This window comes from Ochotona curzoniae, unplaced genomic scaffold (genome assembly GCF_017591425.1).
Source record: "Ochotona curzoniae isolate NIBS_2020 unplaced genomic scaffold, NIBS_Ocur_1.0 scaffold_4506, whole genome shotgun sequence".
NCBI classification, from domain to species: Eukaryota; Metazoa; Chordata; class Mammalia; order Lagomorpha; family Ochotonidae; genus Ochotona; species Ochotona curzoniae.
The window spans coordinates 26423516-26438032 of NW_024467119.1; the positions used below are offsets into that span (position 1 = coordinate 26423516).

Genomic DNA, 14517 nt, shown 5'->3' on the forward strand with positions numbered 1-14517 from the left:
GAGATTTGGTTTGTGGGCTTGCAGGGATTTGGTGATGGCACAGGTTGGAGAATATGGGGGCCTGGGTCTCACATCTAGGATTGGTGGTCTGACGATGGAACTCATGTGTCAGAGCTGGGCCTCCTCAGTGGAATAGATGGAGCAGTGGATATCTGGCCAAGATGATATGGCAGCCCATCGGGGCCTGCAGAAGACTTCTGAGGAAGGAGGACAGAACAACTACCCCACTCAAACTATGACAGCAAATATCTGTGAGATTCTAAGTTTCAACTATGTAAACAAAAGGACATTGGAAGGGGCTTTACACTCTAGGATCAGCGGGACTGATGGCATTTCAAAACTGGTGAAACCACTTGGGCAGAACCCTTGGAGCATTTGCTGTTTTGGGGTCCATGGGTTGATATGGCATGGCATTCCCCAACCCTGGGTACTGGAGCAGTCGGAAGGCTGGGTATTGCTTATCCTCTTAAGTTCCTCCTTCTCCCACATACAGGAAGCAGAAATAGAACTTTTGGAAACAAACAGGTGGAGGATTACTATGCTAGGCCTGCACTAGCTCATTATTCTGCTTTTCAAATAAGTGACATAAAATAAAAATGAGTCGTTAAGTACACAAATAGTATATTTAAAGGCTTTAGAATTTCTCTCAATTTTTATTTCTCTGGGAACATTTGAATTTTGAGAGTAAAACTATCCATTATATACGTAAAATGGTCTACAGATGTCTAAACAGTTTGCTTAAATATGGCTTCATTTTATTCTTTTTTAATTTTAAAATATTTTAATTCATTTATTTGAAAGGCAGAATTGCAGAGCTACAAAGGGAGACAAAGAGAGAGAGGGAGACCTCCCATCTACTGGCTTATTCTCTATATGGCAGCAAAAGTCATAAGGGATGCTTGCCTCACAGATGGCTTATCATACTTCTTCATGATGCTGGGCTCAATGTGGTTTCTTTCTAAAACCACAACAATTGTATCTTGCTTGACAATTCTATTTAGGCAGCTATAAAAATGTCACTCATGAATAACCAAGTCTATTTAAAAATATGATTTTATGGCAGCTCAGTTTTGTCTACAGAGTTTTGGAAGGAAGTACTGTATTTCCGCTACCATCCTAACATTTCAGTTGCCATCTTGCATTTTTCCAGACAAAAATAACTGATAAGATAATTAGCAAAAGAAATAAATGTTATGATGAAAGTCTTCTATAATGCAACAGGGTTTTTTAATATTGTTTTTATCAAGTACAAACCTTCAAAGGAACAGAGATCCTGTTCTTCCACCAGTGTGATCTGCACAGAACAGAGGGATATTCTACAGAAGTAGAAGGATATGAAAGCAGTCACTTCGTTATGCCTTCATGAATCCGGTATTTACACAAAAGCAAAAAAGCCAACAATACTAAGGGGAACTGATATTTATTTCATTGTTTTGAGAACTGGATGAAAAGATCAATAAACATTAGCATATATTTTTAGTTTTCAGAAGGGAATAATGTATATATTATTTTATATTATATTAAATATATAAAATATTTCAGCAAGGAACTAGCTTTGTTATATGAGCACATAACTCCAAATACAAAAACAAAATCATTAGACAATCTCTGTCATTGCTTTGGTATTACCTCCTTGCTTTTCAAATAGAAGGGAGGAAGGGAGGATTGCTTGGATGGTAAGCTATTTCATGCAAAAAAATAAATAAATAGTATGTACTTGTTATAAAGTGCTAACTATAATACATAGCATCCCAAGAGAGCAAAAGAAAAATCCATTTGTTATCAAATGGCACAAAGTATTAAGCTCCAGTTTAATATCCATCCATACTTGAGAAAAGAAACTAAGAATGATAATATCCCTTTTAAAAATTACATTTATCATCAAGGATGAGATCAGAGAAGTGACTTGTAGCAACTGTCCCCTCTAAATACATGTACCTTAATGTCTGTTTAGAACATACAAATTCAAAATAATTTCAAATTAATTTTGAGAGTAAAATGGTCTACAGATGTCTAAACTGAATATATTTGTAAAAAAGAGCATGGTTTACTCCAAGTGATTCATACACTTGTCAAATAACCGACATTATTAATTTTCAGAATGCTAGATATTAAATTTATCTTCATGCTTTATAGTTTGCTTCCAAGGAACATCTGAAGTAATTTATCTAGTTCAAACACATTTAACTTGAAGGACCTATTAATTCTGAACTTACAAATGCACAACAAGATGCAACATGTCGAAGACAACTGATACGCCCTCTTAATCAACAGTTTTGACTGTAGATAATGAGGAATGTAATAGAACAGGAATAGTTAGAATCTAGCATTTTAAAAGCTGCACACCAAAGTTTACTTCAAAGACTTAATAAATAAGAACTTTTTATATTTCCTATAAAGTCTTGGCAAAAACTCACAAAGTCAAGTTGCACATTGTTTCCCTTCCTAGTTAGGGATTGTATTATTCTCTCCTGGTCTGATCAGATTGCAAATTTGATATTTTCTTTCTGTTTTGTGATTATCCTCACGATTCTTCACGGTATTTGACTTACACAGACTCAAATGATATACAATGATATTCTATCATCTTCATGAACAGAATCCAACTCTTGCATTGCTTTAACTCCTATCATTCATACCAGACTTTGACACTTTTTAAAACTTTTTTAAACATAAAGATTTATTTATTCTCCCCCATAATACAGATTTACAAGCAAAGGGGCTTATTGATGTGTTATATAGTTAGTGATTGTTTAGACACTTAATTTTTCATTATCATTCTTTCTTGAAACTTTTTCCTTCCTTCTGGTTTATATCTCCTTCCTGAACATATTTTAGTAAATTCTCCACTGAGAGTTTGTTGACAGTAAGTACTCTCTGATTACATATGGGAATATTTTTGTTTTGACTTTAACTTTGAACCACAGTTTAGCAAGGTATCAAACTCTATCTGTATTCTCCAAAACAATACCAATTAGCTACATATGACTTTTAAAAACTTGCAATATATCCATAGCAAATTAGGAAGAAAACTTTTCATTTATTTTTAAAACGAATACTTAAGCAGTATTGGGAAATTTCAGTTTTTTAAAAGAACTAAGGCATGCAAATGCACGTTTTTCAACAGTGCATTTTATGAAATTTAGATATTCTTTTAGAAATTTATTTATTTGAAAGGAAAAGTGACAGACTGAAAGAAACACCTTTCCATCCACTGACTGGTTCACTCTCCAAATGTCTACAACAGCACAGGACCCTGGAACTCTATCTGGAGCCCCCATTTGGGTGGCAGGAGCTTAAGTACATGGGTCATCCCCTACTGCTTTGCCAGACGCATTAGCAGAGAGCTACACTAGAACAGGAGCAGCTAGAATTGGAACTGGTGTTCTGATATGGGATGCCAGCATCACATACGGCAGTTTAAGCTCAACACAATGCAGACCTCTGAAATCTAAAAAAAAATTTTTAAATGAAACTTGTGGTCTGAATTGAAATGTGCTATCAGTGGTTTTGATGACTTTGTATCAAAGAGCACACAATATCTTATTAACTTATTCATACTGATCACATATTGAAATAATATTTAATAGAATAAATAAAATTATAAAAATGATTCTATTTTTATTTTTAACGTGGCTTCCATCTTTATGGCACATATTTTGTTTTACAGTGCTATTCTAGATTGAGTTATTCTTTTTGATAATTTAAAAATTTTTTTACAATTATTGAGAATCTCACAGCAGTTTTAAAATTCTATTTTAATAAGCTAAGTAGTTTTAGAATCTATGTATTTCTACTGAAGTCCATATCTTGTTGTTGTGAATTGCTACACTTGGTTCCTTCAGGCCTTTCTCCTTAGCTAGTAGACAGCCATCTCTTGTCTTTACACACTCTCCAGTGTGTGTGTGTCCTACTTTCCTGTTCTTGCAAGGACAGCTGTTACACTGGGTTAGGATCCTGCCTAACAACATGATTTTAACTTTATTACCTCTTTAAAAGTCCTATTAGGAATAAACTGTACTCTTCTTTATAATATGGTTACATGTTGTTGTAGAATATTTAGAATACACTTATATGCTTTTATAGAAGTGCTTTATAAATTTTCACAGTGCCTTTAACTTTTCTTTTTATTCTTTTATAACTTGTCAGTTTAATATGCTGATTCAATAAACTAACTAGATATCCTTACTATATAACCAGTATTGGAATTAGAGACAGTTTTTTAAAGGTGGGTAATTTTCTGTTTGGTCTGCAAATAAATGAACTTTTGATTTTAAAAAGGATTTGATAAGAAAACATTTTCTTCTTAAAAACAGTTTCAAATTATTAAGAATGGCAAAGCTCAATGTGAAAAAACTAACAAATGTAAAAATATTTATATTCATTTTTATTGTAGTATTAATTAAGGAAGAATTGAATAAAATAATTGCACACGCCAGACGAGTGCAATCTGATGTCTGATCTATGAATATGATTTATCTCAATCAAGATAACATATATACCCATCACCCCCAAGTTTTCCCATTTTCTTCTTTACCCCAGCTTCCTGTGCTTTGTTTCTTCCCTCACCACTATCATCTTTGTCATAATCAGTTTATAGACTTTTTTAGAATTTTAGTATAAATTTTCATCTGATTTCTTCACTTAATGTCATTATTTTAAAATTAATCTACTTTGCTTCACATCTCAGTAATTCACTCTTTTTGACTTCATGGTATTTCATTATAGGGATATACTGCAAGATGTTTATCCATTCACCTGTTGATAGGCATCTAAACTGTTTCTGATTGTTGGCTACAACAAATGAATCAGCTATGAACTTTTACATACAGCCATTTTATAGACATGAGTATATTTATTTTGGGAAGGTAAGCACTTTTAATTTAATTATAAATATGGCAGGTGTACATTTAACTTCTTTTTCATACTCCTGGTTTGCTTTTCTTTTAAATTTTAATTCTTTTTATTATTATCATTTTATGATACAGTTCCATAGGATCTGGGATTTCCATTTCCCTCTCCGCAAGTCCCTCCCCCCTCACTGAGTTCCTCTATATCATTACTATAGTACAGTTCTTCCTACACAGTCATATGTCCATCATTGCAGGTATGGACAATGACAGAGAGTTCAGCATGCTATTGTCAAGTTACAGTACACAGCTTCATTGGGGATCCATCTTTGTCTGGAAGTAGAGATGCATACTGTAATGCATCTTCACACTGGGATATGATAGTCTCCATTACACAATTACTGTACATCCCCTTAAATGAAAAGTCACAAAACAAAATCAACAACAGGAAGAAAAATAAAAATTTACAATGTTATGAAGTTAAATTACATGCTGCTAGACATGATAGTCTGCATTACAGTCATTATATAGCTCCTTAAATGAAAAGCCACAAAACAAGTTCAACAACCAGAAGAAAAAAAAGACATTATTGACACCATGAAGTTAAATAACATGCTACTGAATGACTAATGTGTCGCTGAAGAAATGAAAATCAAGAACCTACTGTATGATCTATGAATCACTGATGAATTTAATGAGAAGAAAATTTTTTGAAAAGGTGAATCTAACAAGAAAAATCAAAATCCATTTCAGTTTCTGCTAATCTTTGTTGTTGAAATATGTCTCCTTTAGGCAACAAATAGATGGGTTTTGTTTTTTAATCCAGTCTACTAATCCATGACGTTTGATTGATGAGTTTAAGCCATTTACATTCATGGCTAATACGAATGGTTGGTAATTTGATTCTGTCATTTTAGCAATGGATTGTTCATTGATTTAGTGTTCTGTTGTCATTTTACTGGGTTGTTGCATTTGCCTTTGGTTTCAGTGGGCGCTATTCCTTTTCTCTGTCAAGAGAACATCTTTAAGCATCATTTGTAGGGCAGGGTTGGAAGAGGCATATTCTTTTAACTTTTCTTTACTGTGGAAGAATTTTAATTCACTTTCAAAGACAAAGGAAAGCTTTGCTGGGTACGTTACCCTGGTTCAAAATTATCTGCTTTTGGAATCTGGAATATGTCACTCCATTCTCTTCTGGCCTGTAGAGTTTCTTGTGAAAGGTCTCCTGTGTGTTTAACTGGCATTACTTTATATGTCAGTTGATTTTTTTTCACATGCACATTTAAGGATCTTTTCCTTATGTTTGATTGAAGAGAGCTTGATGATCATGTGTCATGGTGAAGACCACTTTTGGTCAAGCCTGTTGGGAGTTCTGTACCCCTCCTGGATATTGTTTTCTGATTCTTTCTCTAGATTAGGGAAATTTTCCCTCATTATTTCATTAAATACATTTTAAAACCCAGCTTCTCTTTGTGCACCTTTAGGAACTCCCATAACTATTATATTAGGCCTCTTAATAGTATCTTTCAATTCTTGAATACCTTTTTGGCCTGACCCTGCTATGCTTCAGGCTTTTTGTAAGTTTCCCTCTAGTGACAGGAAATATCTTCTAAATTTGAGATTATTTCTTCTTCTTCTTTCATTCTATTTCGGAGACTCTCCACTGTACTTTTAATTTATTACACTGTATTCTTCATTTCTGATATATCAGCTTTCATTTGATTCATTTCCAGTGTGACATATTCCTTAAATTCCTTGAATGCCTGCTTTACGTGCTTCTCGCTGTTGATAAGAAGTTTTATAACAAGTGTTTTGAATTCGGTATCCCCATTTTCTCAATTCTTCCTCAGGTAACTCTGAGGTTGGCAAAGACTACTTTGCAGCAGAGTCTTCAGTAATATTCATTGTGCCTTTGTCTCTTTGGTTCTTGGTCATTGTACATCTGGTTAGCAGAATCTTCTCCTTGGGGCAGGTTTCTAAGTTGTGTCACCCACAGGTCTGCAATTCGATTTTACTTATTGCAGTTGGTACATGGCTCCTTGTTTGCAGTCTCTTGTGCCACTCCCTCCAGTGAGTTCCACATCTGAGTTCTTATGTTAGACTTCCACCATGGTCTCTGTAGCCCCAGCTCCTGGCTCACCACTCTCCACTGCCTGTGAAACTGTGCTGAGGCTGCACCGTTGTCTATACAAGCTTTCTCTCCCTTCCTGTTGAAGTAGGGCCTAGGATTAGGGAGACACCAGGTGTCCTATATAGCTAAGTTGTTGTTGGTGCTGATCTTGCTGGAAATTGTTGACTGTTAGGTCTGAGGGTCACACTGACCTATTTTGAGTCTTAAGATGCCATAGTCGATATTATTTTCCTGTGGGACCAGTTCAATGCCTAGCTCAGCGCATTCCCAGCTCCTGTTGTCTATGCAGTCTTAAACTATTTCCCACACTATACAAAATGGTGCTTAATGTGTGTGTGCCACTTGTGGAGTTCTTGATCTGCTGTCCATCAGGTCTGAGGGCTATCTGGACTTATCTTGAGTGGAACCTGTAGGATGCCATGTTGTTGCAGTTATCTGAACTAGAAATGATTTCACTCTCAGCTCAGCGCATGTGCAGTATTGTCCACAGCCCTTGCCTCCTTAAACAACATGGCATCTGATATGGCTCTAGGTGGCGGACTGGGTTGTAAAATCCATCCTGTTTTTGCAGTGCCCGTCTGGGATCTGCAACTCTATCTCTGCTCCTAGTTAGATCAAACAAACCAGCAGGATGAGCAGTTCTTCGTCTGGGTTTACCTCCGGAGCACCTCTGGTGAAAGCCCCTTCCCACCTGGTTGCTGGTGTAGTTTTAGCTGCCAGTGCAATTCAAATCTCCACTCACTGAATGAAGCTGGGGTATCAGTCACTGCAACACCACACTGTTGTGTCTGCTGCTTTCCTGTGTCTGTCAGTCTCCGGGTACCTTTCTGCTGTTGGTCTGTCCTCTCCTATTTCCCCAGATTGTGCCAGCTCTGGTTCACACTGGTTAATATTTCTCCATCTGTTTAAACGTATCTTTATCCTAGTCCACCATCTTGATTCTCCCTACATTTAACTTTTTTTGAAACTGTTTGCCAGATAAAGTGTATCATTTTACACTCTTACCAGCAAAGCCTGAAGGTTCCAACTCCTTTTGAACTTTGCCAATTATGGTATGGTCAGTCTTTTTAATTTTAGACATTGCAATAGATATGCAGTAGAATCTCTGTAATTTATTTTAATGTGTATCTTCTTGACAACTGTGAGATCAAGTCTTACACAAGCTCTACTAATTTTTTCATAGAATTTACTGAAATCTAAAATTTGAATTTCCTCTTCAGTAAAGTGCTCAAATCTTACTGGGTTGCCTATTTCTTGCTATTGTGTTTTAAAAGGTTTTAATATATTCTGGGTACATACCTTTTATGAATTAAATTATCAGTATAATTTTCATTCATTATTTTAGGTGAATATGTTTAATTATGATGAAGTATATTTTGTTTCATTTTGTAGATCATATACTTTTTGTCATATCTAGGAAATCCTTGCCAAATTTAGAGGTCCCATTATCATCTTATGTTTCTTTTAGATGGAAAATCTTTGTTTATGTCTCTTTGCCTTTCAAATAATCAAATAAAATGGAAATAATAAGATTTAAACTTTTATTTAACTTCTTTAAGGTTGTTTTAGCTACCTATGAAGTTCATTGTGCTTCAGTATGAACTTCAAATTCAACTTGAGGATTTAGATGAGTTGTAAAAAAAACAAAACAAAACAAAACAAAACAAAAAAATTCCCCAAAAACCCTGCCAAAATGCATTGGATCTATGTAGGTGAATTTATCTTAATAATGTTAATAATGTTATCTTAATATCATCTTAATAATGTTGAGTCTCCTGACTGAGAAATACAGCGTAACTCTCTGCTTATTTAGGTCTTCTCAATTTTACTCAGCATTATATAAAGCTTCAACACTTTTTTTTTATATGTTTTTGTTAGGTTTATTCCTAAATTTCCATATTTTAAATTTTCACATTTTAAGTATTTCTAAGTAGTATTTTAAAAATTTCTTTTTTTTTTTTTGTAGTGTAGTGCATAAACCTATTCTCTGTAATGTTGGCATCTCATGTGGAGCCAGTTTCAGTCCTGACTGTTCTGCTTCTGATGCAACTGCTTGATAATGGCCTGGGAAAAGCAGCAGCAAAGGGCCTCTGCCATGCATGTGGGAGACCTGGATGAAGATCTTAGCTTTGGCCTGGCCCAGTGATGGTTGCTGCATTTATCTGAGGACTAAACCAGCAGAGGAAAGAGCTACTGCAGCCAAATGAGGAATGAACCAGTACATGGGAGATCTTTTAGACTCTGCTTGTCACTGTCTTTCAAATAATATATGTATATTAGAGAGAGAAAGAGTAAATATTCTTAATCTAAAAGAGATCTAGCTCTCTTTCAGATAAAATAAATACTCAAAATCTAAAATGCTTCAAAATTTAAAATTTTTGAATACTAACGTGACATAATGAATGGAAATATTCACCCTTAACTCCACATGATGATTTGTAGTGAAAACACAAGTGCCGTAAACATATTGCATAAAATTATTTTTAAGGTATAGGAAACATATATGAATTTTATGTGTGGAGTTGGTCTCATCATATATATGCAAACAAGTTGAAACTCCAAATCTAAAATACTTCTGGTCCCTCCCAAACATTTCACAATGCAGAAAGACTCCTAATGCAATTTCTCCAGAAATTTTATCTCAAAATCACATTTTAACTTAGTTATTGAAGAACAGCACCTAGGTATAAAAATCAAATCTAGACATCTACAATTTAAAAAGTCAGAGTTACAGTCTAATGTATACATAAGAGGTGGAAATAAAGGAAGAGAGAAATTATATGTAAACGTCAAAGAAAAAGAATCAAAGGTAGCAATATCAAAAGCAGGGTAGATAAAATTTAGTGTTAGCAAGAAGTAAAATAGTCTTTATACTGATAAAAGATCCAGACCATTTATTTATATTAGTCATTAGTTATTACATATATTACACAAAATTACATGCAATTACAGAAGATATCACAAACATAATCACAGGGGGAGAACTGAACTATCCTAAGAGTTTGATAGCTACACAAAATTATAAAAATGCAAAAAATACCAGTTAAAAAGTACAGACATAAACAGACTTAAATTATAGCCTAGAAACAGAAAATAGATATTCTTCTCAAGTGACTAGATAACATTCACAAAGACTACATGCAAGGCCAAAGTACTCAGATCTGAGTTCAAGTTCTATGCCTGATTTGTCTACTGATGCTCACTGAGGGGGAGAGCAGGTGATATGGCTAAGTGGTGCATTCCCAGCTTTCAATTGATCCTGAGTTCCTAGCTCTTGGCTTAATGGTTGGCCCAGCTCCAGCTGTTGCAGGCATTTGGAAAGTGAACCAGCAGAAGGGCAATGCTCTCCGTCTTGGTATCTTTCTCTCATACATTGTTCCCCTTTCTTCTCAAAATAAATAATGATTATAAATGTGTGTGTGTGTATATAATTTTAGTTAGAATTTAATGTTTCTTAAAAGTTTCATGATTTTCTGACTCTAAAGAGAAATATGTTTGAAGCTGGTCTCTTTCTATAAGATCAAGAATAAATATCACTGTCCTATCAATAACAATCACAAGATCTTTATTTTAACGCTCAAAAGCTTTAAATTGGATGTTGGCATGGTGTCATAGCTAGGTAAACCACAACCAGAGAATTAGGCAACCCATAGGGATGAGGGCTCATGTCCTTGCTGTTCAACTTACAAGCCTGTTCCCACCTAATAGCCTGGCCCAGACCTCGGTGAAGCTGTTTCTTGTGACACCAGTGTCCCACATAGCTGCAGGTTTGAGTCCTGGCTACTCCACCTGCAGTCCAGCATCCTGTTGATGCCTGGAAAAGCAGTGAAAGATAGTCCAATTGCTTGGGCCCCTGCATCCAAGTGGGAGACCCAGATGGGACTTCAGGCTCACGGCTTTATTCAGCCTGGATGTTGCGAATCATTAGGGTAGTGAACCACTGAATGGTTCTGTTTCTCCCTCTAACTCTGCTTTTCAAATAAATAAAATATTTTTAGTAAGCCTTATTTTATTCTTGGAGGCTCAAAAAGATGAAGGAATAGATAATATTTTTTGAAAAATGTTTTAAATCCTCCTGTGGAAATGCTTATTTCTAGCCTTCTATTATAGGCTTGTAGTCATAAACACAAGGAGCAATACAGAAATTCAAGATGATATAGGCTACAAGCCAGTAACAAAAACCAAAGTGAAGATTTATATAGCAGACACAGAAACAAAACAAAGCCAAGAAAAAAAAACACAAGAAATCATCTTCTAGGAGATCACTGAATTTTAACCACATTTCCTCCCCAGCACTTGCAGCTTTATGAAAGATATGTGCTAAAGAACTCAGATTACCACCATTAATTGCCAAATAAGCAAGCTAATAACTGTTTTATTCTAGTTTGTTATCAAATTCAGGAGAACTTATGGGGGGGAGGAAGACATTGTTATCAAATAAAAAACATGAAAAATCATAGATCATGGATAAACTAAATCAAGTGGGGTTTTTTTTCCTTTAAATAAGCAGACATTTCTAACTGGTAATCATGAAACTACCAAAGCAGCCTACTTCAGTGCTCCTGTGTTACTGACGTTACTCGGGATGAGCCTATGCACCTTATAGAAACCACTCCATGGCACACGATTTACAACACGATTGCATCACAACTTTATAACACATCTAGTAAATCTTTTTGTTTTAGTGTGCCAGTGTTATGCAATGATTGCCTCTCAAGGACAAGAACTTAACATGTGGCTATTTAATCTCTCTATTTATGTTGCGAAATTTGAAAGAAGGAAAAAACCCGTAGGTACTTCCCGTATACAAGATGCTTTATGTTCTATGAATCACACCTGGGCAGTGATCCTACCATTAGTATAATCAAAAGAGGTATTCTCTCTTCCTCCTCTATACATCTGAAGTATTTATTGTCTCTGTCACTCATTTGGCACAACGTTTGGAAATGGTAAATGTTTGACATTCATTCAACTGATGTGAGTAAATGCCTTAGGGGCAACAGTGTCACGTTCTACCTATTTGGTTCTTCCACGCAACACCTCACGAATAGGAGATGTCACTGAAATACACTGGTTGAATGGCTCTTGTTAATTAACTGGCTAATGTCACCAACATATTTTTCTTCCAACATGACTTCCTGCTATGCACTTAGCAGTGACTGTACTTTCAAATTTTCTGAAATATTAAAGCTAAGCACACAAAGCAACAAGGTCTAAAACACAGCCACATTTTTGGCAAGTGAGGCTAGGTAAAATAAACAAATATATTTTATTCAGGTTAAGCTTAATTCCAGTGAAAGATTTTCAAATATTTAGATTACAGTAGTCCCAAGTAAGTCTTAATGTTTTGTCCTAGTTCCTACCCCTGACTCGGAGAATGCCAGGAACAGCAAACCTGCACCTGATCTCAACACTCTTCTCCTGTGTTCTAGATTCTCCTATGTTCTAGGCTTTCCCACGGTAGCAATTCTATGTTATAAATGGTTCTCAAACTTTAACATACATTAAAATGTTCTAGAGACCTTGTTGAAACACAGACTACTGGGTTTTACTTTTTGAGATCCTTATTCAGCAGGTCTCTAGTATGGACCTAAGTGTATTTCTAAGTTTTCAGGTGATGATTTTGTGGCTGGTGTGGATATCTGACTTCAAAAACTATCATTGCAAATCCTCATCTTTTATGTCATGTTATCTGCCTGATTTACTTATTCAACCCAATTTAAAATCTTATTTTTCCTTTAGATGAAGCTTGATTTCTTTATCCATTCTAATTAGTTATTGGTTTTGGCAGATATAACAAACATCACTTTCTCATGAATATTTTCATGTTATAAAAATTTTTTTTGGACAACCAGAAAGTGTTCTTCAAATTTTCTTGCTCTATAATAACACAAAACCATCAGTCCACATGATCACATACAAAGAAGGGGAAACCACATATTCATCCTACATTATTCCAATTTAGAGTAATAAGAATGCACATGTTACTCTCTGACAGGGATATTTTCTTGGCTCCTTCTCATCTGTTAACTTTTAATTTTCTGTAAGATCTTAGCTCAGGTGACTTATTCAGAGAGCTTTCATTTCCTTCCTCAAGTCCGAATCAAGTCCTCTTATTATGCATTCTCATAATGGTTGAATTCCTTTTTAGTTTTTGTCATGTTTGCATTTTTTCCATTTATCTATAGGAATATTTTACTAACAGCTATTTTTCACATTGGGCTGTAAGATCTAAGCAGAAAAGGAATGTTTCTGGTTTTGGCCACTATTATACTCTCAGTGTCCAGTGCAATATCAGACACAAACAGAATTCAAAGTCATGTTGATAAGAGCTTAGCTTTTTTACCCTGACAGATAAGAGAGGTATCAGTTTCCATGCTCTACCAATGGCATAGGAACTGAATTAAAATGTGATCTGTGCCCCTGTTCAGTTTTTCAGCGATCCAATACTCATACTATAAGCAACTTACCTTTTCTGAATAATTCTTGGAGACTTTCAGCACTCTGATTTAATACAGCCCATATTTCTTCTTCCTGCAGTGGTCCGCCCCGAACTTCCAGGGCCTCAGCTAGTGACACGTGCATATTACCTGGGAAACAAAATTAACATTTTACATCAGCAACTTAACTTCACTTGCAACAGCTCTATCACAATGGGGGACTCAGCTATCTCTACCTAAATTTCTCACTATGGCCTTCAATCTAGTTGTCATCCTGTAATCTTTAACTCCTTAAAGGGGATAGAAAATGGAGAAGAAAACCTTCTACACAACCATTTACCCTGCCATGGGTTGAGAGCCTTTATTCTCTCAAGGGCTATGTGGTTATTTTAATATAATCTTTGGGATTATCCTTCGATTTACTAAATTTCAATGCCCAACTGCATTTGCCTTAGCAGGGCCAGATCAAATGGTTCTGTAGACCCTATCTGTTCTGTGGGTCAGATACTCTTCACTTCTGCTAAATCAATGGGGTCTGCCTCACAGACACATCTAGAGAACTGTGGTAGTGGCTACTTGATGGGAGAAGCCACAAAACCCAGGTACCAAGAGGCACCAAAATGCAGCTGATATACCAAAGCAATTAAATTCATCCAGAGGCCTTTCATATTTGTAGGTTTCATCATATCCATTCCAGTTATAGATTAGAGAGGATCAGAAAAGAGACCCTACAGCCATGTTAGGTTAAAAAAAATGGGAATAAAACAAAGGGAATTTCTTCCGCTCATCAATTTACTTCTATTATCACCAATTAATTTGCTCTAACTGTAAACTCTGTACTAAATGGAACTATTTCTAGAGTCAGCTTTGCTGATAATTTAACGCTTGCACCCAGGAAAGTCATTTTACTTCTGAATTTCAATGTTCCATCTGTGACATGGGAATAGCAACAAAAACACAAATGCTATTTTGAGGTCGCTTTGTAAGGAAAGATATTATACCTACTATAATCTAAGATGCCACAAAAACTAAATGGGTAAAAAGATCAGAAAAGCATCTCTGTGCTAACGTTTCTCTACGACCAATTTTTTTCCAA

The 14517-nt window shown here is 35.4% G+C and overlaps 1 protein-coding gene across 1 annotated transcript in view; it reads right to left on the minus strand.

The window, feature by feature from the left end:
* Positions 1 to 13566, minus strand: part of PTPN13 (protein tyrosine phosphatase non-receptor type 13) — a 143456-nt gene extending 129890 nt beyond the window's left edge. Inside the window, exon 1 of the mRNA XM_040966961.1 lies at positions 13452 to 13566. Coding sequence (XP_040822895.1) covers positions 13452 to 13566 — 115 coding nt within the window. The remainder of the gene's footprint in view (positions 1 to 13451) is intronic.
* Positions 13567 to 14517: the final 951 nt, after the last annotated feature.